Genomic DNA, 18,497 nt, shown 5'->3' with positions numbered 1-18,497 from the left:
GGCAGACTAGAATCACGTCTCCAATTCCCAGCTTGGGACTCTGTTCATTACATCGGTGATTCCCAGCTATGCCTGTACACTAGAATCATCTGGGGGCTTCAGGAAATGCCTGCTACTTCACCTGAGGCAAATAAAAACAGAATCCCTGGGGGAAGGATCCAGCCACTGGTATTCCTAAAATTTCTTGTGTGGTCTGCATGTACAGTCAAGACTGAGAACCCCTTGGATTTAGGTGATGACAAACAAAAGTTAATATTTCATGAAGTGGACTGTCTCCATTCAGAGATCTGCAAAATGGGGTGTAAGGCAGGAAACTTTTATAGCATAAAGAATAAAGGATAAGGAAGTAGAAAATAGAAAATATCTGATTGGCCAGGGCCACAGAGTCAGCCTTGTTTGGGGTGAGAAGGAAGAGGAATTAAGTATAGAGCCTGGAGTGGTCTGGCGTCTGGGGACTGGCTGACTGGCTATACTGCATTGCTGGGGGAGCCTTTACAGAGACACAAAAGATATCCAAGTTTCAATTTGCTGACATGGCACCCTGGGCAGGAGTGGCTCCATCTTGGGGCTAGAAATTTATTTCAAGATGTCATATGGTCACTTTGGCTTAAATTTGAGAAACCACCAAACTCTTCTCCATTTCACATTCCCAGCAGCAACACATGAGGGTCTTTGTACACAAATTCCTAATAGCCTTTGTTGGGGGTGGTAGAGGGCATCTTGTCATTTTCAATGGAGGGGAAGAAGGAAATCCCTGGGGATAAGGCAGGAGTGAATACCCTTAAGATTCCCAGAAGAAGGTCAATTCCAAAACAAAAGCAACTCTAAACAGTGATATCACTTTGGCAGGGACCAAAGTGGATGATAAAACCATGGTTTCCCCATAAGAAAGAAAAGCCCCTGAAGAGAACAGCTCTACATCAGTCACATGGTTCTTTCTCCCTCTGCAGCTGTCGGAGGATGGAGAGATCGTCGATTTGCTACTGATGAAGACACTCAGTTTTCTGGGCATTAAATGCAAAAGGCAGGCGCCTGGAAGCAGCAGTGAGCAGCCTGAGTTGTTGTCTGAGGTCTGGCACCCTCAACCTGTTTCAACTGTGCCCCCAATTTAAGCTGTTGGTCCAGGCATGATCTGTAGAATAGGGGAAGGCCAGCACATTAGGCCTACACTTACCAGTGATTCTGTAATCTCTCCAGGTTAGTACTTTTCTGTGTCCATATTAGAGTCACCAAGCCCGGCAAGCAAAAAAAGATAAGAGAAATACATACATATAGTTGCCACCACTATGATACTGTTCAAATGTATTTCCTCCTAGAAATAAAACAAATATTGTCTGGAGTTCATGGGGAAAAGATCCCCTCTATAGACTAATTATTTCATCTTGTTGGTCAGTCAGGAGTTGCCTTTGAATGATTCTAGTTCAGGGTTTCCCAAACTGCGGTCCAACAGATGCTAATGGATGTTGTATTAGTTTGCTAGGGTTGCCAGAACAAAGTGCCACAAACTGGGTAGCCTAAAACAATGAAAGTGTATTGCTCCATGGTTCTGGAGGCTAGAAGTCCACAACCGAGGTGCTGACGGGGCCATGCTCCTGCGGCAGGCTCTATGAAGGAGCTCCCTCTTTTAGCTTCCAGCATGTGCCAGCAATCCTTGGCATTCCTTGGCTTGTAGGTGTGTCACTGCAGCCTCTGCCTCAGTTATCACATGGCCTTCTCCCCAGTACGGGGGCTGGGACTTCAGCCTATCTCTTTAGGGGACACAATTCAACTCATAACAGGTGTCGTCCTCCCTTAAATGTTTCTAGATCAAATGTGGGAAACACTGGACATACAAATTCTTTAGCATGGGAATTGTTAGAGCTTTTAATATGCTAAATGTGTACAGTGAATCTCTTGGGATAGTGTGAGCAATAACATGTGTAATGATTCCCAAACCCCTATAACCAAGGCTTCTGGTATGACAGCACTTCAATCAGGGCTAGTGTTCTTTAGGCAATATTTTGAGAACTGCTGATCTATACTAGTGGTTCTCAATCTTGCCTACATGCTAGAGACCCCAGACTTCACCCCAGTTTATCTATCAGCATCTCTGAGTCACAGGCATCAATATTTTTTATGTCCCCTAGGTGATTCCAATGTGCAGTCAGACATGATAAACATGCTTTAAATTCTGAGAACCATAGATCTAGATAATAAAAGTCTTCCAGGTAACTGTGAGGATAACTGTACATTTCCCCTCTGTTGCACAGTGGAAGCACCTGATGAATCCTTTGCAATTTACCCTGTCTTGTCTCTCCTCACACACCCATTGGAGCAGATACTCTAGGTTACCTGCCCCAGATCCATTCCATGCTTTCCTCCTTGCTGTCAGAATCCTGATTTATTCAAGTAGCCACTACCCTTACCCCATGTGACACACAGCAAGGTGAGGCTGCAGCCACCTCAAAGTAAATCTCAATCTGTCTTGATAATAGCCCTTGACAATGAGCCATTTAGGCTGGCCACATGATCCAGTCCCACTCCAGTACTCTTGCCTGGAAAATCCCATGGACGGAGAAGCCAGGTAGGCTGCAGTCCATGGGGTTGCTAAGAGTTGGGCACAACTGAGCGACTTCACTTTCACGCATTGGAGAAGGAAATGGCAACCCACTCCAGTATTCTTGCCTGGAGAATACCAGGGACAGAGGAGCCTAGTGGGCTGCCGTCTATGGGGTCGCACAGAGTCGGACACGACTGAAGTGACTTAGCAGCAGCATGATCCAGTCTGGCCAATGAAAATTTTGAAAAAAGGTCTCTGGGACACTCCTGGGAAAGGTCAGTTTGGTAATAAAAAGAGATGAGCTCAAGGGCTGCTGAACACTGTCTGGTATAAGACTGCTGGAACTCTGACAGCTACCTTGAGACCATGGGGTACAATCTGAAGATGGCAGAGCAGAAAGATGCAAGGAACATGCATACTTGATGAGGTCTTTAAATAGCTAGTGTAACAATGAAGCTGAACTACTGCCAGCCTTCTATCTGGATGAGAGCTTAAATTTTCTTTTATGATGGTTGAACCAGGATCCCACTCTACTACTAACAGTGAAAAGCCAGGATCCTTTACAAACAAAGAGACACATAACGTGACAATGCACATAAAGCCTTGGGGGATTTATCTTCTGTCCACCCCAAAACCCATCATCCATTATGTATTTTGTCATGAGCTACATTTTCAGATACTCATCAAATAACTCATAGCAAAGTGTACACATGTCTTCTGAAAATATGGCACAGAAATCAACCCAAACACATACTGTCTGTTTGTTTTAAACAGGAAAAGTTCTAAGATCTGGATTAGTTATAAATTCTTCATTTCTTTTTCCAACTACTCCACTTCTCTATTGACTGTAAATATCAAATTGTAAACTTCTTCCATTGTATTTCTGTGAGAGAAATAAATATATCTGCACAAAGAGATGAAGTGAAATGAAGTGAAGTCGCTCAGTCATGTCTGACTCTTTGCGACCCCGTGGACTGTAGCCTGCCAGGCTCCTCTGTCCAGGGGATTCTCCAGGCAAGAATACTGGAGTGGGTTACCATTTCCTTCTCCAGGTGATCTTCCTGACCCAGGGATCGAACCTAGGTCTCCCACACTGGAGGCAGGTGCTTTAACCTCTGAGCCATCAGGGACTGTCACAAAGAGATGAGCAGACCGCTTTGAGACACCTGAAAGAAATGACCACCTAAATTTCCAGGTGCCTGTACCAATTGTATAATGAGATGACCTTTCACATCTCAAGCCATGGATGCTACAAAGATAATCAGATGGAAAAAAAAAATTTAATCCCCAATGCTTGTTACATTAAGAAAAAAAAAGACACACTTCCTACTGCTTTGGCATAAGGGCCCATGACATAGCCCACAGATTGATAAGTGACCCTGTTCTTTGCATCAAATGAGTTATTGAAGCTGGGAATAAATATTTTAGGGGATGGCTTGCATTATGCTGAAGTGACTTGCAACAAAACAATAAAAACAGAACACTGACATTATGGAAGTTAACCAAGATCTGGAGTTTAGAATACAGCACTGTGAATCAGTCAGCATCCCAAACAGTGGCAAGTAGAACTGAGCTTAAGAGCAGTTGACTGCAAATTGGACTGATGAGCAAGTTCTGCTACTGACACCTAGTTTGCTTAAACCATAGAATGTCTCCCTCATTCCACTCCTGGAAAAGTTAGTTAACCTTTCCAAGCCTCCAGCTCTTCATCTACGAAATGAGTATAATACCTACCAGTAGGGGTTTGGTGAGGATTACAAAGGTAGTGCATCCCTCCCAGGCACATAACAAAGGTTCAGTGTACTCAGAGGAAAAGACAACTCAGAGGAGCATGACAGCCCCTGCAAACTACTGCACAGATGTGTTGACATCCCCAGTTTTGTGAGGCAGAATCTCAGCGCAACATTTGGGTCTCCCAAACACACACACACATATAGTCGCACATATACTCATACACGCATATACTTCAAGGTATACCCTGTAATACTGACACTGTGGATATTGAGGTGTTTCTCACTCCAGTGTTTCTTTGCTGATTCTTGCCTACTCCACAAAATCTGTGTTAAAGGTGAGGTCTTTTCCCAAACATAATTTTCTGCCTCCTTGGGTTGGGTGAGACATGTCTTCTGCTTTCTCCCAAAGTTTCAGTCACAGGACTGCTTAAGCAAGGAGCTGATCATGCTGGGTCTCAACTCTCTGCCTTTCGACTGCTACTGCAGTAGCTCCTGCAGTATAGACTCCACCAGAAGCCACTCCTGACCCTTCAACAAGTCCTTGCCCCTCTATGAGCTTCATGATTAGGTTTCTCCCCTCTTTGGAGACTGTAGGGTTTGGGGAATATGCAAAGTAATAAAGTTTTCAATATTTCAAAAAGTCAAAGAGAAACTGCATTCGTGTTAGCGCACCTTTGGCCAGTGCCCAACAAACCAACTTCGGCTGGAATGATTCTTTGGATCTGCTATGAATACTGCTCTGGGTGACCTTGATCCTCTTTAGAAGGTGGAGACCTCATCTTTTAACAGGACTGGGAGCACCCTGCCTCCCCGAGGACCCAAGAACACCACTCCTGCCTGGAGCCTGGGTGGGTCTTGGAAGTCACATATGCTGACCTACAGCTTTCACTCGCCCAGAAGCACCGCGTGAAGGCGTGGTCCCACCCCTCCCGGGACGCCCCGCCCTCGACGCCCCGCCCAGCTCGGCCTGGCCCGCCTAGTCCACAAGCCAGTCCCCGCCCCTCGCCACCGCCCCTTCCGGGCCTCAGGGCTTTCCGAGCGTCCACGCCCCTCCCGCATGCGGCCCTGTCAGGCCCCGCCCCTCCCGGGGCCCCGCCCCCGCGCCCCGGTCCAGCCAGCTCGCTCCGGCTCGCTCCGGCCCGGGGCCGCCCAGTCCTACCCCGCCCCGTCCCGCCCCGCCCCCGCCGGCCGGGGTGCTCTAGGTGCCGCGCGGAGACCCTCTGCACCCGTGCGAACATGGCGCTGCGCGCGGTGCGGAGCGTGCGGGCCGCGGTCGGCAGCCTGCGCTCTATCTCGGCACCCAGCGCGCCCTGCTCGCTGCGGCCCTGGGGACTGCGAGCGGGTGCCGTCCGGGCGCTGCGCACCGGCCCTGCTCTGCTGTCGGGTAGGTGCTGGAGGGCACGTGGGCCGAGCCGGGCTGCCTCGGGGGAAAGGGGCTGGGCCTCGATCCTTACCTCGGGTCCTCGGCCGTGGGCCGCCCGGGTCCAGCGAGGCGACCTCTGCGCGTTTTTTGTTGCTGGGACCCCGTGTTGCGGCGCCGTTGCTACCTCCCGGAGCTGCTTGGACGGCCCCGCAGCCTTTGTCCTGCGGGTTGGGAGCCGGGGCGAGGGGGCGGGGAGACTGAAGACTGGCGCGGCCGCCGTGTCCAGGGTGGTTCTGGCAGGATCGTCGGCCGCTCGCTGCTGCAGACCTGGGCAAGGTCGCTGAGCTCCTTCGTGACCTTAGGTTCCTCGCACTTGTGAGCATCGTGCACCCTGAGTGAGGACAAGTAATAGGCTTTACTTTGCTATGCATATCGTCACTGTAAGTTCTGAAATAAAAAGCAAGAGCATTTATTGAAACTTAAAGCACTGGGTCTAGTTTTACCAGCTAAAGCTAGTATAATGTTGCAGACAACTATTTCCTAAAGCAGTGCGATAAAGTCTCCTGGGTTCCACTGAGGACGTTCTGCTAAAGTCTGTGTCGTCGTATATAAAGTATAGTCCTGAATGTGTGTTGGGCTGAAACGAGGCCTTACATACACGGGCTTGAAGTAACTGGGAGACTTGCCCGTAAATATCTTGGCCATCTGTGCTACTTCAGCACAAGTGAACGCAGAGCAAAAACTGTTGTAGTTAATGCACCAAAACGTGAGACACCAAGTGCACCTCTTCGCGAACTCCGGCTTCTTACTTGCACGGAGCACAGGTCTGGTGGCTGTTGTCTCATTAAGTTCGTTGTTTTAGAAACCTGTTTGGGACTAGAAAAGTTGATAAATTTAGTTCTAAGTCAAACATAATGAAGCTTACTTATCTCCTCCCCACCCGCCCACCGTAATCTCTCAGATCTGTTGGTGGTACATATCAGTACCTTACTAATTTACATACATCAATACATTACTAATTTGAATATAAGGGAAAAGCATTTCTCAGATAACTGACTTAAAAGCCTGTATTTTTTTGGTTAGTTCAGTATTACTTTTTTGCATTGTCCTGTTAACTAGTTAAATATTGCCCAAGATATCAATAGCCATGATCTGGTTGAACACAAGTTTTCAATACTAGAGACTTGAGTTCCACTGGCTTCCTGTATCTTGGGTGGTCACTTGTTTCCCTCGCTGGAAAAAATGGAAATGATAATCCCTACTTTACAGACTTGTTGGATGAAATGAAACAATGTAACTGCTGTACATATAGCCTGATACATAGTAAGTACTTGATAATGTTACTTATTAAATGTTAGTGTATAGAATCAGCAGAAAATTGATCAAATGTTAGTGTATTTGATTCAGTGACTTTGAAAGGGGGGAAAATACAAAGTTCTCATAAATTACTCAAAACACTTTATTTTCTGGGGGCTAAAACCCATTGTTTTCAAGACTCAAAACTACCAAATCTCCTGTTCACTTTTCCTTCCATTGGGCCAGGGGTTAAAGGAGAATTGTACCAATCATTGTTTTTAGCCTAAATTTCGTGGCCTGGTATAAAGACTTAATGGCCTTTGAGGCTAACAGGACCTGGGTGCATTTAGCTTAGCAATGTTGCTGCCTTTTCCTCTAAACTGTGGTTGCTCAGTTGCTAAAACTGAATGTTGAGAACTCTTGTTCCTCAAGATTATCTTTACAATTAGGCAAGATGGCAAGACCAAGGTCAGGACAGTCTCAGAGAAGTCATATTTATGGTTGTCCAGTCCTTTCTATAAAAAAGTGTATTAAACTGCTAGTTCTAGAATTGTCACAGAATGTTAGGGAGAATTGAGTGCTGTAGCCAGATAACTATATACTCTATGTTTTGCTCAGAATCTTCTTACACTTTAAAAAATTACTTCCCTCCAACTTTTGATTGCTTACTGTATGCCAAGGACAGTGTTTAGAACTGGGGCTACGAATGCAATAAACCCTGCTCTTGCTTGCTTTGTGCTTGGTCTACTCCCTGGGGGAAGGTGACAGAAGAGCTGTATCTGTAGCATGTTAAGCGCCATGAGTGTGTTGGGGGGAGAGGTGCAGAGAGCTGGGGGAGCAGACTGGACAGCCCAGGAACCCAGGCTTGGAGAGCTAGATAAGGCTGCTGGCAGGAAGTTTCTAAGCTGAGATCGAAAGTCAAGAAAAGGCAGTGGAGAGAGTGGGTTGCAGTCAGAACACTAAGTACAAACAAACCTTAACCTTAGGGAAACATCAGATTGACCTGAAGCATTCAGTAATTTGAAGTGGAGCGGAGCAACTGACGGTGAGATTTTGCAACCTCTTCCACTGAGGAGTATGATATTCAAGTTATTTAATGATGGGGGTGGAAATTAATACTTTTTATTTACATTCTGCTATGTATCAGAGCTGTGTAATCAAGAGAGTTTAATGTTTTAAGTACAGTTATCTTTTGGGTTGGGGTAAGAGTGAACTAGCAATACTTTTAAAATAGTATTGAAATTAACAAGCCATTTTCATATTAATTTCTGTACTTTTGGAAAACTGCTTCACTTCAGAATGTGATATATATTTAAGAAGATATGCTTTATAAAAATTTTTATTCTTTTAAGCAAGTACTATTAATTCCTAAGTAATTTTTTTCATATCACTCAAATTTTGGTAGGTCTTTGTTCCAGGAATCCTTGAGTAGTTTGGCCATCCTTGTATTTGAAAAGAAGCAGGTTATAAAGCCAAGGGCTAACCTGTCCAGTGAATGTTGAGCAGAGCTTGCCTTTCTACCAGTTAATGTCTTAGCTCTGAGGTGACAACTGAGTTCTGATGGTATAATTTGCTTCTCATAATGATGGTAGCCACTTTATTCAAGGGCCGACTTGAATTCAGTTAAAGTAGAATCAAGAACTTAGTCAAGTTATAATTGTTCAAGGTCAGTTTTATTCTTGATACAACTCTACCTAAAGAGGCACATTATTTTTTAGGTTAAATCATTTATGAGCAGTCTTTATGCTCCCAAAACGTCATCACTCTTTCTTCAGAGGGACAGACTTCTTTCTGCAAGACAGATCAGTAATGGATAGGTATACATTTGAAATGTGCTCCAGTATTTGTGTGTATGATTTAGACCGAGTAATGTTGAGTACAAATAATCAAATCGCCAAAAGATCCAAAGGTATTTACATCAAGCCATCTTTGCCTAAATAATACCACTGTTGAGATGTGTCTTTTCATATGATCTATTTCGTCCTGGGCAGTATACTGTTGAATGACAGTGTCAATAAGTCAAACAGATACTGGGAAGGCCTTGCCTTTTGATAGCATTGATATGGGGAAAAAAAAAATGCTTTTAAAGAAGTGATGCCACTGCTTTTCTGAAATGTTGGTCTTTATTTTAGTGCGGAAATTCACAGAAAAACACGAATGGGTAACAACAGAAAATGGTGTTGGAACAGTGGGAATCAGCAATTTTGCACAGGTACTAGATTGTCTTGAAATATTTAAAACAGTCTGCTCTTGCCTAAATTCCATTGTCTTTATCTTTTAAAAATTGTTTATTCTGCCCCTTAGTATCTTGGGCCCTTTAAAGGCCCTTAGAAGAACATCTGTCATAGGTGGAAAAAGAAAAACATAGGAAAGTGTATAGTGTTTTAAGAGATTAAAAGGTTAACAGTTAATAAATTAAAGGGAAATGTTTGTTTCATATTGAGGCAGTTAAGGAAAGCAGCAGAGCAAGCAAAAGGGCTGGAGTGTTAGTGTTTTGTGGATAATAGTGATATACACATGACCTGATATACACAGGACTTCCCTGGTGGCTCAGACAGTAAAGCATCTGCCTACAATGTGGGAGCCACTTCACTTTCACACATGACCTGGGGACTTGAAGAGGGAACACCTAGAATGGCACAGATTACACAAAGATAAACTTTTTATTTAGAGTTTATCTCAACTAATTCCACTATTGCCACTGAGCCTCTAGTTTGATATTGTGTAAAAGAAAACTACAATACTAGAAAACTACACCAGGACTTCCCTGGTGGCTCAGATGGTAAAGCGTCTGCCTACAATGTGGGAGACCTGGGTTCAATCCCTGGGTTGGGAAGATCTCCTAAAGGAAATGGCAACCCACTCCAGTATTCTTGCCTGGGAAATCCCATGGACGGAGGAGACTGTTAGGCTACAGTCCATGGGGTTGCAAAGAGTCGGACATGACTGAGCGACTTCATTCAAAAGAAAACTAGAAGCCAAACAGCAATATGGATCAGTGACTTTTCAACTGGACCTCTGGGTGGGGAGGGGAGAGGAGGGGGCAGGGGATATTAACTGATTGGAGGGTATGGTATTCCTCAGAAATGCTGGGATCTCATGTACTGAGAATCAATGACAGCTGTATCTTTGTGGGCATATCTGTGTACCTACTGAGGCCCAGTACAGAATGCTCTGTGAAATACTGTATAAATATTGTCGTCCTCTCCTCAATTTTATGAGGGGAAATCACTTAACATGGAAAATGACATGCAAAACAATATGTGGTGGATGACCTGAATCGTACAAGGGGTTGTAACCCACTCAACTTGATGGAGAGATCACTGTTGATTAGTCAGCAGATCAATAGGAGAAATGTCCTCAGTAAAATTGCAGAAGTGGAAAAGCACAAAGTGTGTTTGTTCTTAAAGGAGCTAGTCATCTTTTCGGGGGCATATGGTTGGTGACAAGGGTCACTGCCACCTGTGGGCCCGCTGATGGCATGTTTTCTTGCAAATCCTGAGGTAAGAATAATTTTGCATTTTTAAAGGGTTATAAGAAAAAACAGAATTTGATCCCTCAAGTGTAAAGTATATACTATTTGAATTAAAGGGATTAAATGCTTGGCTTGTTCCTAATTACTAGGTTTAATTTGATCTCTTAGAGATTTTTTTGTTTTTGTTTTTTAAAGGAAGCTTTGGGAGATGTTGTTTACTGTAGTCTGCCTGAAGTTGGGACAAAGTTGAACAAACAAGGTGAGTGTTTTTCTCATCTTGGTATGTCATGATTCATGCCATGAGTTTTCTTTATCTTGAATAATAACTTGTCTGCATCCTATTGCCATCCCTAGCTGTAAGGAATGATGATAGTGAAGAATAGTGAACATTTTCATATTTTATAATGGAAGGTAGGAAGTAGAGAGAAATGGCTTTTAGCACCATCCCTGCCACACATTGATGCATTAGTGATATAGCTGAGGTCTCTTAAGTTTAAAAAATAAAATCTGTTTTTCTTTGGAGGCAGTAAAGAATATCAGAACATGAGCTCGTGAGTCAGAATCTGGTTTTAAATCCAGGCCCCTCAACACATCAGCTGTGCGACTTGGCGGAAATTACTTAATGTAGACCTCATCTGTGAGTTAGGATAATAACCGCCTCATATAGTAGTTGTAAAGATTAAATGGAATTAGCATAACATCCAGCATAAGATTTGTTGTTGTTTAGTCGCTAAGTTGTGTCCAACTCTTTTGCAACCCTTTGGACTGTGGCCTGCCAGGCTCCTCTGTCCATGGGATCTTCCAGGCAAGAATCTTGGAGTGGGTTGCCATTCCTCCTCTTCCTGACCCAGGCATGGAACTCATGTCTCCTGCATTGGCAGGTGGATTCTTTACCATGGAGATTAGTACTTGATAAATGTCAAGCAGTGGAACCACATGTATTATTATTCATGGGCTCCTTGACATGTTTAAGACACTGCTAGAGAATTTAAATATCTGTTTTCTAATATCTTTGACAATATTTGCCATATCTTTTTCTGCTTAAACTTTCCCTATCATTTATCTTGTTTAAACTTTCTTTTTATCTGTACATCAGTTGTTTTCTTTTTTAATGCTTAATTTTAAAATTTCCATTAATATATGTTGAGTAACCTCCTTAAACTAATGAATGCTTTAAACTTTCTGCCAAAGGTGTTTTTTAAATTGATAATGAAATTTATATATGGTGAAAATGCCTAGATCTAGATCTTAACTAGATCTAGGTATTAACTATATACTCTTAACTGTATAATCCAAACAGTTTTGGTAAACGATAACCTCTTCTCTGATTTCTGTCACCATAGATTACTTCTGCCTATTCTTTAACTTCATTTAAAAGAAATCAGACGACATTATGCCTGGTTTCTTTTGTCTATTGTCATGAGTTTGAGATACTCATATTAAGTGCTCAGTAATTTGCTTTTTATGCCAGCGGTATCCTATTGTGTTTGCTGAAGTGGTTATACCATTTGTATTCTCACCAACAGTATCAGAGAGTTCCATGTACAACATATCTCATTGTGGTTTTAATGTGCATTTCCCTAGTGACAGATTGTTCACCTTTCCATGAGCTTTTTGCCACTCACATCTTTGTGAAGTCTCTAGTCTAATTTATCTTTTTTATCATTGATTTTCAGCATTTTTTATAAATTCTAGATATAAAACCTTTTTCAAATATGTATTTTATGAATATTTTCTCATATTTATGTATAAAACATTGTGTCTTCTCTAAGATATCTTTGTCTGTCTTCATAGTTCCCAGATTATATACCCCAGTAACATGAGGTGCTATGGGATATTTTTAATTTTTAACATCTGTTGGGCACAGCACAAACTAAGATTCAGTTAAGTTAACAATTTCAATATTGAATCTTACTCTATTACTTTGGGTAATGTATCTTTGAAGCAAGTACTACACAGTTGGTGTGGAACATGAGGTTGGGCACTGGTTGATATGACCTGATTTCCTGATGGAGAACTTATACAATATGCAGCAGACACACTTATATCTGTAAATGGTAATTAAGAATGAAAATTCTGTTTTTGTTCAATTTCTGTGTTTGTTTTTTTTAAACTGCTACTCAATTGCTAGGATATAAAAACCTTCTAAGTATTGGACCTGACCTCTTAATAAATTGAAATGTTAGGTATTTATTTTGGTCTAGGAGAAGGCAATGGCAGCTTACTTCAGTACCTTGGCCTGGCAAATCCCATGGACAGAGGAGCCTGGTAGGCTGCAGTCCATGGGGTCGCTAGGAGTCGGACACGACTGAGCAACCTTACTTTCACTTTTCACTTTCATGAATTGGAGAAGGAAATGGCAACCCACTCCAGTGTTCTTGCCTGGAGAATCCCAGGGATGGGGGAGCCTGGTGGGCTGCCATCTATGGGGTCGCAGAGAGTCGGACACGACTGAAGTGACTTAGCAGCAGCAGCAACAGCAGTGATTACCACAAAATCACCACCAAGGGCACTGAGAACTGAGAAAGGGCAACTCAGGTCCATACCAAGGTTCATAGAGATTGAACATTTCATTATTAGGTATATTTAGCTGTGGGAGTTTTCACAGATGCCCACTATCAGATGAAGCAGTTCCTTTCTATATCTAGTTTGCCGAGATTATCATTTGTGGATGTTGAATTTTTTCCATCTGTTGACATGTCTGAAGGGTTTTTCTTGTTAATGAGATGAATGATTCATTTTTTAATGTTAAACATTCATTTTGACTGTTTAACCAACCTTGGATTCCTGGTAGTCATTGTGTAAGAACTGTTTCTTTAAAATGTACTGTTGAATTTGACTTGCTGTTTTTTTACATTATGTTCATGAGAAATACTGGTCTTTTCTTAAAATGGCTTTGTCAAATTTTGGAATCTGTTCTATCTGGTGCATAGAATAAGTTTAGAAATATTCCCACCTCTTTTTCTGAAAGAATGTGCATCAGTCTTGCTAGCTCTTCATCAATTTTATCAATCTCTTGAAAGAATTTCTACTATGTAGAATTCTACAATGCTAAATTTTCTATTTTCCATTTCATTTATTTTTTCATAGCTTTATTTTCTTCCTCCAACTTAACGTTTTCTCGCTTCTGGAAATTTATGGGTTTGTTGGTTTCCACGGTTTTTCTTAAATTGACTTTTTATCTATACTGTAAAATGCCATCTCCCTTGCGATGAGTGGCAGCTAAAATCTAGTTTGATGCTTTTGTTGGTTGTGCTGGGTATTTGTTGCTGCAAGGGCTTTTGTCTAGTTGTGGGTAAGAGGGGCTGTTCTCTAGCTGGAGTACACAGGCTTCTCATTCCAGGGCTTCTCTTGTTGCGAAGCATGGGCTCTAGGTGTATGGGCTTCAATAGTTGTGGCTCATGGGCTCAGTAGTTGCAGCATACAGGCTTAGTTGCTCCACAGCATGTGGGAGTCTTTCTGGATCAGGGATTGAACCCATGACCCCTGCAGGCAGATTCTTAACCATTGGACCACCAGGGAAGTCCCTAAAAGTCTTTTTTTTTTTTTTTTAAGAATCAAAAGTGTCATAGCTTCTTTCAAATGTTGCCTCTTCTCTATAAACTGCCTTCTTTTGTTCACTTTCTAGTATCTTTAGAAGCCAGGTCATTGATTTTAAGATGTTATTTTTAAATAAAACCTAAAGATATTACCATTATCTCTGTTTCATTGACTACACTAAAGCCTTTGAGTGTGTGGATCATAACAAACTGTGAAGAGCTCTTAAAGAGATGGGAATACCATACCATCTTACCTGTCTCCTCAGAAGCATGTATGTAGTTCAAGAAGCAACAGTTAGAACCCTGTATGGAACAACTGATTGGTTCAAGATTGAGAAAGGAGTAGGACAGGGCTGTCTAGTGTCACTGTTTGTCTAACTAACCTATACACTGAGCACATTATGAGAAATGCTGGGCTGGACAAGTTACAAGCTGGTATCAAGATAGGTGGGAAAGGGACTTTCCTGGTGGTCCAGTGGCTAAGACTCTGTGCTCCCCAATGCAGGGGGCCGGGGCCTGGGTCTGATCCCTGGTCAAGTAAAGTAGATCCCATATGCTACAACTAAGAACCTGCGTGCTGCAACTAAAGATCCTGCGTACCGCAACTAACACCCAGTTCAGTTAAAAAAAAAAAAGATGGGAGAAACGTCAACCTCAGATATGCAGGTGATACCACTCTAAATGGCAGAAAGCAAAGAGCAATCAAAGAGCTTCTTAGTGACAGTGAAGGAGGAAAGTGAAAAAGCTGGCTTGAAACTCAACACTGAAAACTAAGACTTCATGACAAGTAGTGACAGATTTCTTCTTCTTGGGCTCTAAAAGTCACTGCAGATGGTGACTGCAGCCATGAAATCAGAAGACGATTGCTTCTTGGCAGTAAAGCTATCACAAACCTCGACAGTGTGTTGAAAAGCAGAGTCAATACTCTGCCAACAAAGGTCTGTATAGTCAAGGCTACGGTCTTCCCAGTGGTCATGTAAGGTCGTCAGAGATGGACCGTAAAGAAGGCAGAGCACCAAAGAATTGATGCCTTCAAACTATGGTGCTGGAGAAGACTCCTGAAAGTCCCTTGGACAGCAAGGCAATCAAGCCAGTCTCTCTTGAGGGAAATCATCAACCCTGAATATTGATTGGAAGAACTGATGGTGAAGCTGAAGCTTCAGTATTTTGATCATCTGATGCAAAGAGCTTACTCATTAGAAAAGACCTTGATGCTGGGAAAGATTGAGGGCAGAAGAATAGGGTGTCAGAGGATGAGATGTCTGGATGGCATCATGGGTGCAATGGATATGAACTCAGGCAAACTTAAGGAGATGGTGAGGGACAGGGAGGCCTGGTGCACTGCAGTCCATGGGGTTGCAAAGAGTCGGACATGACAGGGTGACTGAACAAAAGATATTATTTCCTTCTAAGTACTACTTTAGCTCTACCCCCACAAACTGGTATGTTATATTCACATTCATTTCAGATCAATTTTAGATGGTCTTTCTTCATGTTCAGTGATCCTTTCTTCTGTATCCAGTCAACTATTAGTGCTATCTAGTGAATATTTTTAGATAGGTCTTCCAGTTCTAGAATGTCCATTTTAAAAATTATTAGTTTTTGCAGGTATTCCCCCAAACATTCACTCACTGTGATTTTATAACAGCTGTTTTGCGATTTCTCTGCTAATTCCAATATGTGGGTCTGTGGAACATTTGGAGATCTTTATATTGACTACTTTTTCACTTTGGCAGGCCCATACTCAATCCTCTGACCCCTTGAGCAAATAAAACTATGATTTTTTACTTGTGTTCTAGTTACACTGTGCTGTTTGGATGGGGCAATGTTGTCAGGCTACAAATTGTATAAGTGAAGATCTTGCATGACAAAACCTATGGTTTTATTTAAAGATATTTAGTCTTTTTATTATGACTATAGAGGTGATCACTTTTCTCTATTTTGTATTTTGGGATCACTAACTTGACATTTCATATTTTCTTTAATTTTCTCAATTTAGAGGAGTTTGGTGCTTTGGAAAGTGTGAAAGCTGCTAGTGAACTCTATTCTCCTCTATCAGGAGAAGTAACTGAAATTAATAAAGCTCTAGCAGAAAATCCAGGACTTGTCAACAAGTCGTGTTATGAAGATGGTAAGTTGTTGCTGAAAATTTTTTTAAGGATTGTTTGCTGCAGTTAACATTTAATCTAGACTATAAAGCAATCTTTAACTGACTGTGATTTCTTTTTGTACTTCTTGGTATTATAATAAATAGATATTCTGCTTTATAAAGGAAAAACACAGGTTAGGTTATATTTTGGATCTCTCTCAATAAAAGCATTGCCTAATTTTATAGGGTTCTTAGTGTTGTTGTAGACTCACTGTAAACACTTCAAAGTACTTACCTCTTCAGTCATAAAGATCTAATCACATTTTGTGATAAAGATGGTTAACAATATTTATTGCATTGTTTTCTCATATTTTCATCTTCTTCATAATGTAGTAAGGTAAGCTAGTAGCAGTTTTTTTCCTTTCATAGATGAAATTCTCAAAGGATTTCTTTGGTAAAGTCAAACAGCCAATAAAATGCAAAATTAGCATTAAGTTGTAGTTTCCTATTTCCTATCACCTACTTCTCTCTTCTAATGCTTTCTAATGCCATTAATTTCAGTAGTTATAGTCTTGGTGTTCCTTATTTTATATACCTGTATATTTGGATCCCTGTGTAAAGTTGTTAATGCTTATTAACTACAACCTCAGATTTCTTAATCCATGATGGTACAATTTCTTCTGGTCCTTTATCGTTATTATATGTAAGAAATATTAATTCTTAAGGTTAAAATTTATGTGATTTTCTCTTTTAAAAGGTGATTTGGAATATGATACTTTTTTTTGGTTGCAGGTTGGCTGATCAAGATGACATTCAGTAACCCTTCAGAACTAGATGAACTAATGAGTGAAGAAGCATATGAGAAATACATAAAATCTATTGAGGAGTGAAAATGGAACCCCTAAATAAACTACTTTGAAACAACTTAATCTAGCATAGTTGTCTTAAATTAGTGGTGGATAGATATTTAAAAAGCAACTTTTAGCAAAAGAAACTACTTGTAACAATGTTTCCTGAAGAAAATACCGCTTACCTTTCTAATGACTTCAGATAAACATGGTGCATCTTTTCCACAGCATCCTGTGAATTTTAGGCTAGGCTCCAGTTATAATATTCAGAATTCCTGAAATTATCTCTGGTAAAACTAATTACAAAAATTATGTAATTCAAGGATAACATGGTTATCTTAAACCTTATATGACACTGTAACTTGCTTACAGCTATCCTTGGATTTGGGTCAAAATTATCTTCCCACTAGAAATAACTGCCAGTGGAGAAAAGTTTGTTAGTTGTATAGTGTCCAGTGAAGAATATTACTATCTTAATTTTGCAATATACTGTGTTTGCTGGTGCTATTTTTATACAGTGAAGTAACAGCCTTGCACAAGAATAAACAATTTAATAATAAAATATTCAACTTCTTAATCATGAATTTTGTTCTGCTGTTAATATTTCATAGTATGTTTCCTAGTATTTATAAAGATGCTAATTTTAACTTATGGGAAGTCTTTTCTTTTTTTTTTTTTTAAAGGAAATTTAAGTCCTGACAATGAGAAAGTTCCAAGAAAATGTTTCCTTTTAGTCACAAACCTGGCTTTTGTTAAACAAAGATCTAATTGCCTGATAACATCAAGTACTATTTTTTTATTATCTTTAATGTATTGAAAAAGAAATCACTGACCTTGTTTTTCTGTCATGCTAAATTACAAGAGTGGAGTAAAAACAAGAAAAGGTGAAATTGTGACCAGTCTGGTACATGACAACCTTAAGAAAGCTAAGCCACATAAGTAAAGGGAATAGAAGTGGACACAGTGAAACTTGTGGCCAACATAGCATACAGTAAGAACAAACTCTTCTATCATTTTCCCAATACTGGAGAAGGGAAGTATTTAAGCATTACTGTCTTCTGGTAAATAAAGAGCAAACACGAGAACCTAGAGTATGTAGATAGATAAGTAACATACAAGCCTTTTCTGTTCCTCTGTAAAATGGATGCATTCTTTCCAGGACTAAGCCAGTAGCCCTATCACTGCTGAGCTGCCTGTCAGTGATGGCTCAGTGGGTAAAGTGTCTGCCTACAATGCGGGAGACCCAGGTTCGATCCCTGGGTCGGGAAGATCCCCTGGAGAAGGAAATGTCAATCCACTCCAGTACTCTTGCCTGGAAAATCCCATGGACTGTAGCCTACCAGGCTTCTCAGTCCATGGGGTCACAAAGAGTCAGACACGACTGAGTGACTTTTCCCCCTTCCCCCCACTTTGGAACTAGAAAGGGATGAGTAATAATTGCTCATCTTAGTCTAAATAATTAAATTTTGTTTTAAAGGTGCTCTTGTGTATTACCGTCTTTGGTCTTTACGATAGCCAGAGCTTGGTAGGGCATATCCATAACTACCACCATTTCACAGATTAGGTGATGGAAAGGATAAAAGCTGGAAGTTATGGTTAGGGTTTTCACATTTCC

At 41.3% G+C, this 18,497-nt stretch overlaps 2 protein-coding genes and 1 long non-coding RNA gene across 8 annotated transcripts in view; 2 read left to right on the top strand and 1 right to left on the bottom strand.

Moving 5' to 3' along the window:
• LOC106990575 (uncharacterized) overlaps positions 1-1,250 on the bottom strand; it is an 88,971-nt gene extending 87,721 nt beyond the window's left edge. For 4 of the 6 annotated variants that reach the window (XR_009596264.1, XR_003591436.3, XR_009596267.1 and 1 more), the window contains exon 1: positions 1,175-1,244. This is a non-coding gene — a long non-coding RNA (uncharacterized LOC106990575). Of the gene's footprint in view, positions 1-1,174 lie in introns of all 6 variants that reach the window. The other 2 variants (XR_009596265.1, XR_009596268.1) reach the window with 2 other exon arrangements.
• LOC101121034 (polycystin-1-like protein 2) overlaps positions 1-1,339 on the top strand; it is a 102,150-nt gene extending 100,811 nt beyond the window's left edge. Inside the window, exon 43 of the mRNA XM_004015493.6 lies at positions 951-1,339. Within this exon, the coding sequence (XP_004015542.3) occupies positions 951-1,112 (162 nt within the window). The 3' untranslated portion in view covers positions 1,113-1,339. The remainder of the gene's footprint in view (positions 1-950) is intronic.
• A 4,157-nt stretch (positions 1,340-5,496) lies between these two features.
• On the top strand, positions 5,497-17,459 carry GCSH (glycine cleavage system protein H). The gene is made up of 5 exons (XM_015100385.4): positions 5,497-5,656; positions 9,064-9,143; positions 10,602-10,665; positions 15,945-16,076; positions 16,827-17,459. The coding sequence occupies exons 1-5, from the start codon at positions 5,509-5,511 to the stop codon at positions 16,922-16,924; spliced, it is 522 nt and encodes a 173-aa protein (XP_014955871.3). The 5' UTR covers positions 5,497-5,508; the 3' UTR covers positions 16,925-17,459.
• Positions 17,460-18,497: the final 1,038 nt, after the last annotated feature.

The sequence above is a fragment of the Ovis aries genome, chromosome 14 (genome assembly GCF_016772045.2).
Source record: "Ovis aries strain OAR_USU_Benz2616 breed Rambouillet chromosome 14, ARS-UI_Ramb_v3.0, whole genome shotgun sequence".
Lineage (NCBI taxonomy): Eukaryota > Metazoa > Chordata > Mammalia > Artiodactyla > Bovidae > Ovis > Ovis aries.
This window is presented reverse-complemented; position numbering and strand designations above follow the sequence as displayed.